Source organism: Mesoplodon bidens, assembly GCF_964165515.1.
Source record: "Mesoplodon bidens genome assembly, chromosome: 4".
Lineage (NCBI taxonomy): Eukaryota > Metazoa > Chordata > Mammalia > Artiodactyla > Ziphiidae > Mesoplodon > Mesoplodon bidens.
The window spans coordinates 30,667,587-30,680,674 of record NC_138160.1 but is presented as its reverse complement, the minus strand read 5'-3'; the positions used below and the strand labels follow the sequence as shown (position 1 = coordinate 30,680,674).

Sequence of the window (13,088 nt, the reverse complement as noted above, 5' to 3'; positions counted from 1 at the left end):
ATAATGTTTTGTGTTTTTATTTTTCTTCCAGAACTCCAAATAATTGCCTTGACAGCAGTCTGCTCTAAAATGGCCCCCTTCTGAAGACTCAAAGGTGTTTACAGAAACTGAAAGTTCCAGCAGTAGATTTCCATGAGCTCATTAGCAGTTCCTTTAGATGCCGGGTATACACGTCAATATCCATGCGGTATAAACCCCTGCTGTGAGCTTTCGTTTTAATTACAAACAAAGTAGCAGAAATAAGATATGTGATGACTGCAACGTTGGGGCATCTTTTTACAATCCCTGCTTTGGTCACTATTATTCAAAGCAACTCCAACGCCATTTTTTGCCTGCCTCTATATGCTAATCAGCCTAGCCCACTCGGCTCCTCCCCCTTCCAGCCTCCTTTAAGAACCGTTCACTTTCAGCTGTCACGGAGGGTAACTCAGACCAGGCTTAGAAATCACTTGATTTAACTCAGCAGCGCTTTTTTTTTTTTCCTTTGTGTATGTATTACTCTAGCAGTCGTCTCTAAATACTCGGGACATTAGACTTCATGTCAGCAGAAGGAGTCGATCATTGCAAAACTGTAATCTGTTAGAAATACTTTACTGGATTTTACACTATAAGGGGGGAAGTTTCAATGTGCTTTGTGTTTGTATTTTTATCCAAATGAATTGGCATCTTTATATGTAGGAGAAGCTACAAGTTGGTAAATACTTATTTCAAGAATCATGACTAGGAAACACTTGGAAGTTTATTAGAGAAGTAAATGTTTTTCCATGCAAGGACAGGATCTGCCTGTACCTCTGTGGTTCCGGGTATCGTGTGAAGACCATTCTAGGTGACTGGCCAAGGGAAGGAATACCCTACTGATACTGGAGCCACAGCCGTACTGCCAGTACCATGTCTACCATACAAAGAAAGGGCAGCAGCCACCTGTTCAACAGTTTGCACACCTGTAGACTGAAGATTCCAGAGGACCAGCAACATCAAGGTGAGTCAGTCAGGCTAATGGGTTGTGTGTTCTGTGACCTCCTGTCCATTTGCATTTCCGGAAGGATGGTGGGCTGGGGAATCTCTGCTGTGAAATGCTTTGCAATCTTTCATTTTTAAACTCTGAGAATAGACATAATAGTGCTGTATAAGGGTGAGTTAACTTGCATTCACTATTGGTTTTTAAAGAACTATAGAAGACTATTGAGAATGCATATTCCTTGGAGTTGTCATTCTGAAAGTTATGTGCTTACACTTCCAGCCACTGTCATTTTTCCACAGTACTCTGGATTTTGTGTAATTCAAAACACCGATCTAGGCAAGGCTGACTCTGCTACAGGGGAAATTTGCTGAGAGTGGCTTTAAGTTAGTCTGCAATGTTCTCCCTTGTCCTACCACTAATGGTATCATCTTGGACTTAAAGTTTAAGCCTAAATTTGTCTGGATCTCTGGCTCATTCATTTGTGGGAGAAATAAATATGTTCTTGGCTCTTTCTCTTTTATGGTTCTGGAACAGATGGAGACAGACAAGGAGAAGTGTCACATTTCACATGATGGGCACTCATTCAGACTGAACTATCTACCTTGCAGCCATTTTCACCATCAGTCTTAAAATTTCAAATCCACTACTCAGCCAGCTGCATTAATTAGCGGCAGATGGTTGACATGAATAGACAGGATGGTCCCTCCAATCCATTCTGTCAGGGACACCAAGGACACTTGTAGAAAAGACTGGGTGTCAGGGATGACATCACCCCCAAGAGGTTAAGGATTTACCCCAGACATTTCTAACTTCTCCTCAATACCCTCAATAGACAGATGGATCTGTCTATGTATGGATCTAGACTACAAGCTCTTTATTTTTCCATAGACACAGCTTTAGATTTCAGTGGCATGAAGAGTGTTGGCTGAAGGGCTGAAACCTCCCATTTCCAAGGTGGCATCTGTGTGTTAACATTTGTGTGAATGTGTCAGGCCACCTCCCTGCTTCAGTTCCTGGACTTCATGCTGTACAAGGCTTAGCAGAGTGTGGGTATACTTCCTATTAAGTGAAAACAGCAAAAATTACTAAGACCCTTTTGTACTATCAGGGCTCATATAAATTATTTTGAACTAACTGCCTTAGAATGTAAAGTCCTAGAATGTGCCAGGGTTTAATCACAGCACTGTCAAATGTACTTGCTTCTCTATTAATAGACAATCTAATTCATCATAGGTTTTTCTGTTTGCTGTTCATTTTGTTTGAAATGTTTAAAGCTACCTTCCCTCTCCCACAATTGTTGATGTAATATTTATTATAGTAACCTTGCTAGGGGAAGCATAAAGGAGATGGTAAAAATCACCTGTAAAAATCACCACCCAAAGATAGTTGCTATTAACATCTTAATGTATAGCCTTCTAGCCTTTTCTTATACGCACATGTACAAATTATTCTTTTGCTTGATTTTTTAAAGTAAATATAGACTTATTTTGTACATAGAGTTTGCAAACTGCTTTTTAACTCAACAATAGATTATGAACAAATTCCCTTGTCATTATATATTCTTCTACAAACTTATTTTTAACAGTTGTATACTATTCCTTCATATGGATGTAGCAAAATTCTTTTAGGCAATTTACTGTGGCTGGACATTTCATTGATTTCTAACTTTTCACTATTACAAGCAACACTGTGTTTAACGTACACTAATGGATAAATCATTGCCGAGATAAGATTATTTTCTTGGAATACATTCTTAGAGGTAGAATTGTGGAGTCAAAGGATATGCATGTTTTTAAAGATTTTTCAGGGTGGGGGAGGCAGATGGTCCTCTAATCAGCAGTGTAGAGATATAGAGTCTCAGTAATACTGGGTATTATTTTAAAGTTGTTTTTTTTCCAATTTTATAAGTGGAAAATAGTATCCCACAGTTGCTTTAATTTAAGGCAGGCCGTGTTGATGGTCTCTGCCTTACTGGCCATATCCAGAACAGCCTGGAAATATCATTGTGATGACATATTTCCCAAAATATCAACAAGATTAGAAGTCTGGTCTCCTCTTGCAGACCAAAGCTTTTGCCTAGAATGTTTTGAAAGCAACCATATTTTTCCACAACTGAGTCTCAAAATATCTGCCCACATAAACCACAATCCATAAAGTTGTGAAGCATGCTAATGCAATCCAGACTGGCCACTGACTGCTACAAGAGATGTCATCTAGAGATCTGATTTGACAAGTGACACTGGGCAGTGTTTGCATTCCAGTTACTGTCCTAGAGTTTAAAAGTATTCATTCAGTGCAACGGTTCTGACTTTTCCACCAAGCTATATTTGTACCTTGTTATTATGCAAAGTTCAGCAAAGGTCCAAGGAAGCAAAGCCATTTGTTTCAGAGAGTGAGGGCTGGCTGTGGATTTATTCACTAAGGTACTCTGAGTTTGTGGCTTTGGCCTACCACCAGCCAGACTAAGATTCCAGCATACAGGTCAGGATTAGTTGACATTTAACTCTTCTGAGGCATAACCAGGTTCAACACATGCGTACTTCCCAGTCCTCCATGCTAGATGTTAACGTGCTTTATGTTAAGTCTGAGGTATTTAACCCTTTCCACCTAGTCGCTCACAAAATGTGCTTTTTGCATGACCACATAGATAAAAGTCACTTATTCTTCAGCAATTAGCTGGACAATGACTATGCAAAACACTGTGCCAGATGCTGGGTATGTACGCTGAGCTAAGTCAGCTAAGCCGCATGCTGTCCTGTCCACATAGATTTTACACTCTATGGCAACAGGTGCTATACTAGTCCAGAACAGAAGTCCAGAAGGCTAATCTTTCTACGGTTGCTTCTTCTGTGATATTTCAAATTCATTTGTCTATAACATTGATCTGAGACCACATTTGTAGACATTAATTTATGTCTATAAATACTCAGCACAAATTTCAGTACACATTACATGTACTAGGCAGATTTAACGATCCTTACATTTTACAGTGCTTTGAAGTTCACAAAGTAGTTTCACAGACATTATCTTATTTACTTATACAGATGTGTCTACATATATACATGCATGTATACATGTATGTAATGTGTGTCTACATACATGTAGGTCTGTATGTCTTGTGTACACATGTATGTATACATCCTATTGTTCTCTTTCTCTGCAGAAACTTGATTAATACACTACTTCACCTGGTTGTTATGAGAATTAAATAAGATAATGTATGTGAGACTACTTTGTTAACCTCAAAACATGTACATATATACATACTCTATATGTATATACATGTGTGTGTATATTGAAATATACAGATACATATAGATAAAGATATAGAGAGAGGGAGAGAGGTTATTTTAAGGGACTGATCACATGATTATGGAAGCTAGCAAGTCCAAAGTCTGTTGTGTGGGCCAGCAGGTTAGAGACCCACATGAAGATCCTATCGATGTTGCAGTTGAAGTCCAAAGGTTGTCTGCTGGCAGAATTCCGTCTTCCTCAGGAGAGGTCAAACTTTTGTTCTAGCCAGGCTTTCAACTGACTGGATGAGGCCCACAAACATTATGGAGGGCAATCTACTTTACACAAAGTTCACCAATTTAATGTAAATCTCACTCAAAACACTCTCACAGAAACATCCAGAATAATGTGTGACCAAATATCTGGCGCTGTGGTACAGCCAAGTTGACACATAAAATTAACTATTACAGGTAAGCATCATTAGCCTCATTTTTTAAAATGTGGACACTAGGAATCTTCAAGGTCAAGTGATTTTTCCAAGGTTACATAGTTATTAAAATCTACATTCAAGGCACTTTCTGTTATATATAGCTGTCTCATAAAATCCATGATTCTTAGTGTTACCATGATTAATTTTCTTCATTGGTCCATATTAGAAAACCTCTGCAGACCCAAGATGCATTGGGATTCCTATTGATTTTCTTTGTGTGCTCTGACACCAATTTTTTTTTTTTTTTTTTTGCGGTACGCGGGCCTCTCACTGCTGTGGCCTCTCCCGTTGTGGAGCACAGGCTCTGGACGTGCAGGCTCAGCGACCGTGGTTCATGGGCTTAGCCACTCCGCAGCATGTGGGATCCTCCCGGACCGGGGCACGAACTCGTGTCCCTTGCATCGGCGGGCGGACTCTCAACCACTGTGCCACCAGGGAAGCCCCTGACACCAATTTTTTGACACCACTGGGTGTCGTACAATTCAATTCAATTCTAACACTACTTAAGAGTTAGCAAAGACCCCAAAAGTTAAGGGCTCAGTCTCACAAGACTGCCCCCCTTCAAATGCCAGTTACAACTTTCAGGTGTCTCCAAGATACCTACATTTCTGCCTGGACAACTACAAATTCAAGGCTTCTCACAACCCTCTCAGGTTTTAAAATTTGCTAGAACAATTCATAGAACTCAAGAAAGCTCACAATTGCCATTTTATTATAAAGGATGCCATTTTATTATAAAGGATACAAATGAACAGCCAGATGAAGGAATACATAGGGCAAGGTCTAGGCAAGTCCTGAGCACAGGAGCTTCTGCCCCCATGGAGTCTGGGTGCATCACTCTCCCAGTACATCAATGAGCTCACCGACCAGGAAGCTCCATTGAGCTTGGTGTCTGGAGTTTTTATATGGGATTTCATTATGTGGGTATGACTGATTAAATTGTTGACCATTATTAAACTTAATCTCCAGAAGACCTACATGCACTTCTGTTTTTCTTTCACCAAAAGGGAGCTTCAAAGAGATAGTTTTGTTCTATTTGCAAAGCATTTAAAGTCACAGATTGGTAGAAACAAATATAGATCATTTAAAAATTATTAAAAAGGGGAGAACTCATATTCTACTCATTTATCATGTTCAACCTCACACCCAGGACAGGAATCCTTTCCATAATAAGCCTTCCTAATGGATGGCACATATGTGAGGATTTGGAAAATTAATGTAATTATTTAAACTTCACTTTCCCACCTTACACTTGTTAGGATGGTTACTATTAAAAAAAGAAAACAGAAAATAACAAGTGTTGATAAGAGAGTGGAGAAATTAGAACCCTTGTGTTTTGGTGGTGGGAAAGTAAAATCATGCATCTGCTGTGGAAAATAGTATGGTAGTTCCTTACTATTTAAAATTTTAAAATAGAATTATTCTATGAACCAGATATTCTGCTTCTTGGTATATACCCCCAAAGAAGTGAAAGCAGGGACTCAAACAGATACTTGCACACACAATAGCCAAAAAGGGTAGGCGACCTATGTGTTCATCAACAAATGAATGGATAAACAAAATACATAACTGGATTATTATTCAGCTTTAAAAAGGAAGGAAATTCTGATACAGGCTACAACTGTATCAGATGGATGATTCTTAAGGATATTATGTTAAGTGAAACAAGCCAGTCACAAAAGACAAATACTGCATGATTCCACTAATATGAGATATGTAGAACTGTTAAATTCATAGAGACAGAAAGTAGAATGGGAATTTCCAGAGGCTTGGGCAGGGGCAGGAAGAAGGGTGAGTGGGTAGTCATTGTTTAATGGTATACAGTTTCAGTTTTACAAGGTGAAAGAGTTCTGGAGATTGATTGAACAACATTGTGAACAAAGTTAAAACTACTGTGCTGGGATTCCCTGGTGGCACAGTGGTTGAGAGTCCACCTGCCGATACAGGGGACACGGGTTTGTGCCCTGGTCTGGGAAGATCCCACATGCCGCGGAGAGGCTAGGCCCGTGAGCCATGGCCACTGAGCCTGCGCTCCGCGACAGGAGAGGCCACAACAGTGAGAGGCCCGGATACCGCAAAAAAAAAAAAACAAAAGAAAAAACCTACTGTGCTGTACACTTAAAAGTGGTTAACATGGTACATTTTATGGTTTGTGTATTTTACCACAATTTTTTTTACAGCTATGGCTGTCAAAGCCATCCCTAATTACATTTCTGAAGTTAGACTTAAAACAACAAAATTAATAAAGTAAAAATAAACAAGAAAACTCTTTCATTTTCCTACTTCTAAAACCAAAGCTAGGAGGAAATATTCTACTCATCCATGATTCCCAAAAGCTATTTCTTTGAAAACATTAATAAAATCCTAACTAGATTTATCAATAAAAAAGAGACAAAACAGGGACTTACCTGGTGGTCCAGTGGTTAAGACGCCATGCTTCCAGTGCTCCACTGCAGGGGGCATGGGTTTGATCCCTGGTTGAGGAACTAAGATCCTGCATGCTGCACAGTGCAGCCAAAAAGAGAGAGAGAGAGAGAGAGAGAGAGAGAGAGAGAGAGAGAGAGAGAACACATAATCCATTATCAGGAATGATACAGAGTGCCATTACAGATCCTTCAAATATTAGAAGGATAACAAGGGAATATTATAAACAACACTGTGCCAGAAAGATGCAGAAAAAAACATAAACAAAATTCAGCATTCAGTCATGAAAAATTTTTAAAGGATTTGGGATGGAAAGGAACTTACTCAACCTGATAAAGAACTTTACAAAACCCAGCATCTAACATCGTACTTTCAGTATCAAGTGAAAGGCTGAACACTTTCCTGCTAAGATCAGAAGATAACAAAGATGTCTGCTGTAATTCCTTCTACTGAGCATCATACTGGAGGTCCTAGCCAGTGTACTAAGTTAAGAAAAAGAAAACAAAAGGCTTACGTATTGGAAGGAAAGAGATAAAACTGTTTTTATTCACAGACAAGTGATAGTCTATGTAGAAAAATCCTTGGGAATCTACGTCCACTGCTCAAAACACTAGAACTAATAATAATAAATAATGAAATATGTGCAAGACCTGTACACTTAAAACAGACATTGCAGAGAGAAGCTAAAGAAGATGGAACTAAATACATGAATTGGAAGGCTCAATATTATTAAGGTATTGATCCTCTTCAATTGATCTAGAGAGTCAAGGCCATCCCAATCAAAATCCTAGCAGACTTTCTTTTTTGGACAAGCTGATTTAAAATTTATAAGGAAATGCAAAGGATCTAGAATAGTTAATCAATCTTGAAAAAGAAATACACAGTTGACAACTTATACTTTGGATTTTAAGCTATAATAATCAAGGTGGTATAATAATGGTGTAAGGATAGAAAATCAACCATTGCAACAGAAGAGGGAGCCAAGAAATTGAACTATTATTCATATGTAGTCAATTGATTTTTGACAAAGATACCAAGATAATTTGAAAGAGAAAAAGATAGTCTTTTCTGTAATAATCCTGGAACAAATAGATAAACATATTACTAAAAATGAACCTTAATACCTACCTCATACAAAAATTAACTTGAGATGAAATATACTAAAATGCAAAAGCAAATCTATAAAGCTCCTAAAAGAAACCAGAAAACTATCTTCACAAAGTTGGAATAGGCAGGTTTTAGACAGACAGAAAAAGTGCTAACCATAAAAATTAGACAAATCAGACTATCAACACTAAACGTATCTGCTCTTTAAAGGATAATATTAGGAAAAGAAAAGAGAAGACTGGGAGAAAATATTTGTAAAAAATGTACCTGAAAAAAGACTTGTAATCAGAATATATAAAGAACTCAATGTAAACAATTTGATTAAAAAACGGAAAAATGATCTTGCAGGCACTTCAAAAGGAATATACAAATGGCCAGTAAGCACATCAAAAGATGCTCAACATAATGAGTCATCAGGAAAATATAATTAAAATCACTGTGAGATACTGTTTCACATTCACTAGAATGGCTAAAATTAAAAATACTGTTGATACTATGTGTTGGGGAGAACGTGGAGAAACAAGACTCCTAATCATTGCCGTGAGGTGGTATAACAACTTTGGAAAACAGTTTGTCAGTTTCTTATACAGTTAAATCTACACCTACCCTATGCTCTAGCAATTATATTCTTAGGCATGTTCCCCAAGAGAAATGAAAATAATGTGTCCACAAAAAGCTTGAGCAAGAATGCTCATAGCAGATTTTATTCCTGTGAGCTTCAACATGTGAACAACCCAAGTGTATATAAGCAAGGTAAATGGATTAGCAAATTGTGGCATATTCATATACTGGATAACTACACAGTAGTAGCAAGAAATGAATTACTGATACACGTACCACAGAGATGAATCTCAAATGTGTATAACAGCTTGGGGGTAAAAACAGGAGGCTGACCCTGTGGGATGAAGGACCAAGATCTTGGCACACATGTTAACACATACACCAGAATGCTGCCACACGTGTTGGGAAGCTCAGGCAACAGGGTACCTTTTAACACTTACTGATATGCCATGTTATGGAAGGCCATCTACTGAGGATGCTCTAGACACCTTAGATGGTGAGTTCCACTAGGGGACCTATAGGACCCCTTTCAAAACTAAGCTTCTATGATTTGTCCATAATTATTTCATTCATGTTGATGTTGTCTCCTTAAGTGTGTTGTACAAGTTCTTTGAGAGAAGTAAACTGAGTTTATACCCTGGACTACACCACAGTGCTACATGTCACTTACAAACAAATCACATTTACGGAGTGTTTGTCATAGGCCAGACACTGTTTTAAGCGCTTTTCAGACACTGAAATCACATTTACGGAGTGTTTGTCATAGGCCAGACACTGTTGTTAGCTCGTTGCTTTGCAAAAGCCTCATGAGATAGGTAATGGCCAAGACCTCACAGCAGGGGTGTAGAGGCCAGATCCTAACCCAAGAACCCTGACTCCAGAGCCTCTGCTTTAATCCATGCTCACTGCCTCTTATCAGGCACAAAAATAGATGCTCAGCTAAGCACTTATGAAGGGCCTGAGTGATGGCTGGCCCTTGAACTCAATTTGTGGTTCAGTTGTTCAAAATGTGTTGTTTTTGAAGTCACCGGTTAATTTCTATATAAATTACTAACCACATCCAACTGTCTCAGAAGGGGGTATTTGTCCCCAAGAGAAAGAGGTGAGAAAATGCAGCTGTATGAATGCAAACACATCAGCCCAGAGAAAGTGACCTGCTTGCTGGGCTAGCAGTTTTCTTTTAAACAACAGCACAGTCCGTATCTCTCACACTGCATGAAGTGTGAAAGACAGCAATGCACTGTTTTTGGAACTGGACTGATGGCCTTGGAGAAATCCTTCATACTTCTGACAAAATAAACAAGCAGTGTCCAAAACTCCAAATTAAAAAGGGCCAAATAATAGTCATTGTTATAATTCACTTTTTATTTAAATTGAGGATTCTATTTAAAAAGTGCTGGCTCAACCATTATATTAAATCATTAACTTGACATGAAATCTTAAACAACATTTCGGCAAGGTAAGTTTCACATCTGAGTTGCTTTTTTTTTTTTTTTTTTTTTCGGTACGCAGGCCTCTCACTGTTGTGGTTTCTCCCGTTGCGGAGCACAGGCTCCAGAAGTGCAGGCTCAGCGGCCATGGCTCATGGGCCCAGCCGCTCCGCGGTGTGTGGGATCTTCCCGGACCGGGGCACGAACCCGTGTCCCCTGCATCAGCATGCGGACTCTTAACCACTGGGCCACCAGGGAAGCCCCCCTGAATTGCTTTTTAATGAAGTCTGTTGGCAAATCTAGTACAATATCCAAAAGTCAGGATTTAATATGCAATCAATACCTGTATTCAGTAGGAAGCTGCATTCCTTCTACCCAGATGTCAGATAGCTCAACCCCTGTGGATGGCAATAAACAAGCAAGGCAGAAATCATAGGTATAAGATCTAGACTGCTAACAAGTGATGATGGTCTGAAGATATATTTTGAAACTAACTAAAGTAACATCAAAAGAGCATAAAACATGTATGTGTGAGCTGAGCCAGAAAGAGGACAGAGGTTAAATTGGAACTGAGGAGATGGGACCTGATCTCACAGGAGAGAGAAGGAAGAAATTTCTTAAGTGGCCTATATCGCCACAGAATGGGATCAGGTCCTAAAAGAATGTAATGCTGACAGGACATAAAATCTTTTCCCTTAGCAGATCCAGAGAAACTACCAGACGTCCAGAAACTACAACTCAGTAACTTGATCATGCCTCTAGAGTAGCGATGCACCTAAGTGAAAAAACCATACTTCAGATCTATATAATGACTGGCTTAAGTAACTGGCACCAAATCCTTTCTCGTCCTGATAAAAGGAGGTAATTTGTAACAAAGAGGGATGCTGCCATCTAGAGAGAGAGTGTAAAGTAAGGAGAAAGTTTTTGAATGTTGGAAATGGACTATTTTGGTCTAAGGTTGGCTGTGTTAAACTTTAGTTGTCTGCAGAGAAATGAAATTGCAGATAAATATTTGTGTGCATGTGTGTTTTTATAAGCTGAGCATGGGTAAGACATATACCGGTGCTACAGATTATGAGGTTCTGTTTGTTCAACAAGGCCAACTTTGTTATAAGGAGCTTCATTCTCAAGCTTCGGTGTTATTTGCCAGATTTCTTTTTGAAAATTGAGTAAGCTAAAATTAATGAGTAGAAGTGATTGTTTTGTTAGTGGGATGAAGCAAAGTAGGTTTAGAGGGGTTTGTAGAGAACAACTAGCTACAAATTTAAAGATAAGAAACAACCAAAAAGATAGAGAAAACAAATCTTCAAAAAAAACCCCACCATAGGGACTTCCCTGGTGGTCCAGTGGGTAAGACTCCGTGCTCCCAACGCAGGGGGCCTGGGTTTGATCCGTGGTTGGGGAACTAGATCCCGCACACATGCCACAACTAAGAGTCTGCATGCCAGAACTATGAAGTCCCCATGCTGCAACTAAAGATCCCACGTGCTGCAACTAAGACCTGGTGCAGCCAAAAATAAATAAATAAAATAATAAATAAATAAATATTTTTAAAAATCCCCACCATAACAGATGTGCCAAACTTCTTTCTATCTTTGTGAACATTTCTCACATTTCAAGGCTTAAACTCAAGATATTGTTCATTATCTTGCTCATAGCATGCAATTAACACTTACCAAATAAATCAATATTCTTCTTCCCAAAAATTTCCTCCGAGTGATTGATATTCATAAATCATTGAATGTTGGGGCTTCAAAGATCACGTAGTACAACTGAATTTACATATTAGAAAACTGAAACCAGAGGAGCTAAGTCATCTACTCAAAGTTAGTCGTTAGTGCAGAGAGCTGGGACTGTATGTCCATCTACATCTATCTAAGAATTTTATGATATGAGGACCATCATTATTAAAAGTATATAACATAGTTAAAACATTAAGATGAGATAAACTTGAGTTTTACCTCATTAAAAAAATACCCATAAGAAGAGTACTTGGTATGTAATATTAGTACATATTAAGCATGTATTGAAAATGATGAGTATGTCAGGGAGGGAGGAAGGAGAAATGGGAAGAGTAGAGGGAGGGAAACGTGTAGGGAGACAAGGAAGGTGGGTGTTAGAGAGAAACATGGAGCCAAATGGAAGCAAAGAAAGGAGGAGGAGACAAATGAGGGAAAGCTGATTTAAAAAAATAATCCGGGCTTCCCTGGTGGCGCAGTGGTTGGGGGTCCGCCTGCCGATGCAGTGGACACGGGTTCGTGCCCTGGTCCGGGAGCATCCCACGTGCTGCGGAGCGGCTGGGCCCGTGAGCCATGGCCGCTGAGCCTGCGCGTCCGGAGCCTGTGCTCCGCAACGGGAGAGGCCACAACAGTGAGGGGCCCGCGTACCGCAAAAAAAAAAAGATCCAAAATGTGGTATACACATACAATGGAATATTACTCAGCCTTTACAAGGAATAAAATTCTAACATATGCTACAACACAGATGGACCTTGAAGACATTATGCTAAGTGAAATAAGTGAGACCCAAAAAGACAAATATTGTCTGACCCCACTTACATTAGGTACCTAGTCAGATTCACAGAATCGGAAAGTAGAACAGTGGTTACCAAGGGCTGGGGGGAGAGTGGAATGGGGAGTTCGTGTTTAACAGGTATAGAATATCAGTTTGGAATGATGAAAAATTTCTCGAGATGGATGGTGTTGATAGTTATGTATTGTGAAAATACCTAATAATACTGAACTGTATTTAAAATGGTTAAAATGGTAAAATTTATGTTATGTATATTTTCACACAATAAAAAATGCTTCAAAAAAAGATATCACATAATTACAATATCTCCTCTGATCCTTTCATCTTGACTTGTCATAATAGTTCAATG

General features: G+C 39.0%; 1 protein-coding gene across 6 annotated transcripts in view; it reads left to right on the top strand.

Moving 5' to 3' along the window:
• The first annotated feature begins 433 nt into the window (after positions 1-433).
• RANBP3L (RAN binding protein 3 like) overlaps positions 434-13,088 on the top strand; it is a 49,746-nt gene continuing 37,091 nt past the window's right edge. For all 6 annotated transcript variants that reach the window (XM_081231975.1, XM_081231978.1, XM_081231979.1 and 3 more), the window contains exon 1: positions 434-979. In XM_081231975.1, the coding sequence (XP_081088101.1) occupies positions 889-979 (91 nt within the window). In that variant the 5' untranslated portion in view covers positions 434-888. The remainder of the gene's footprint in view (positions 980-13,088) is intronic.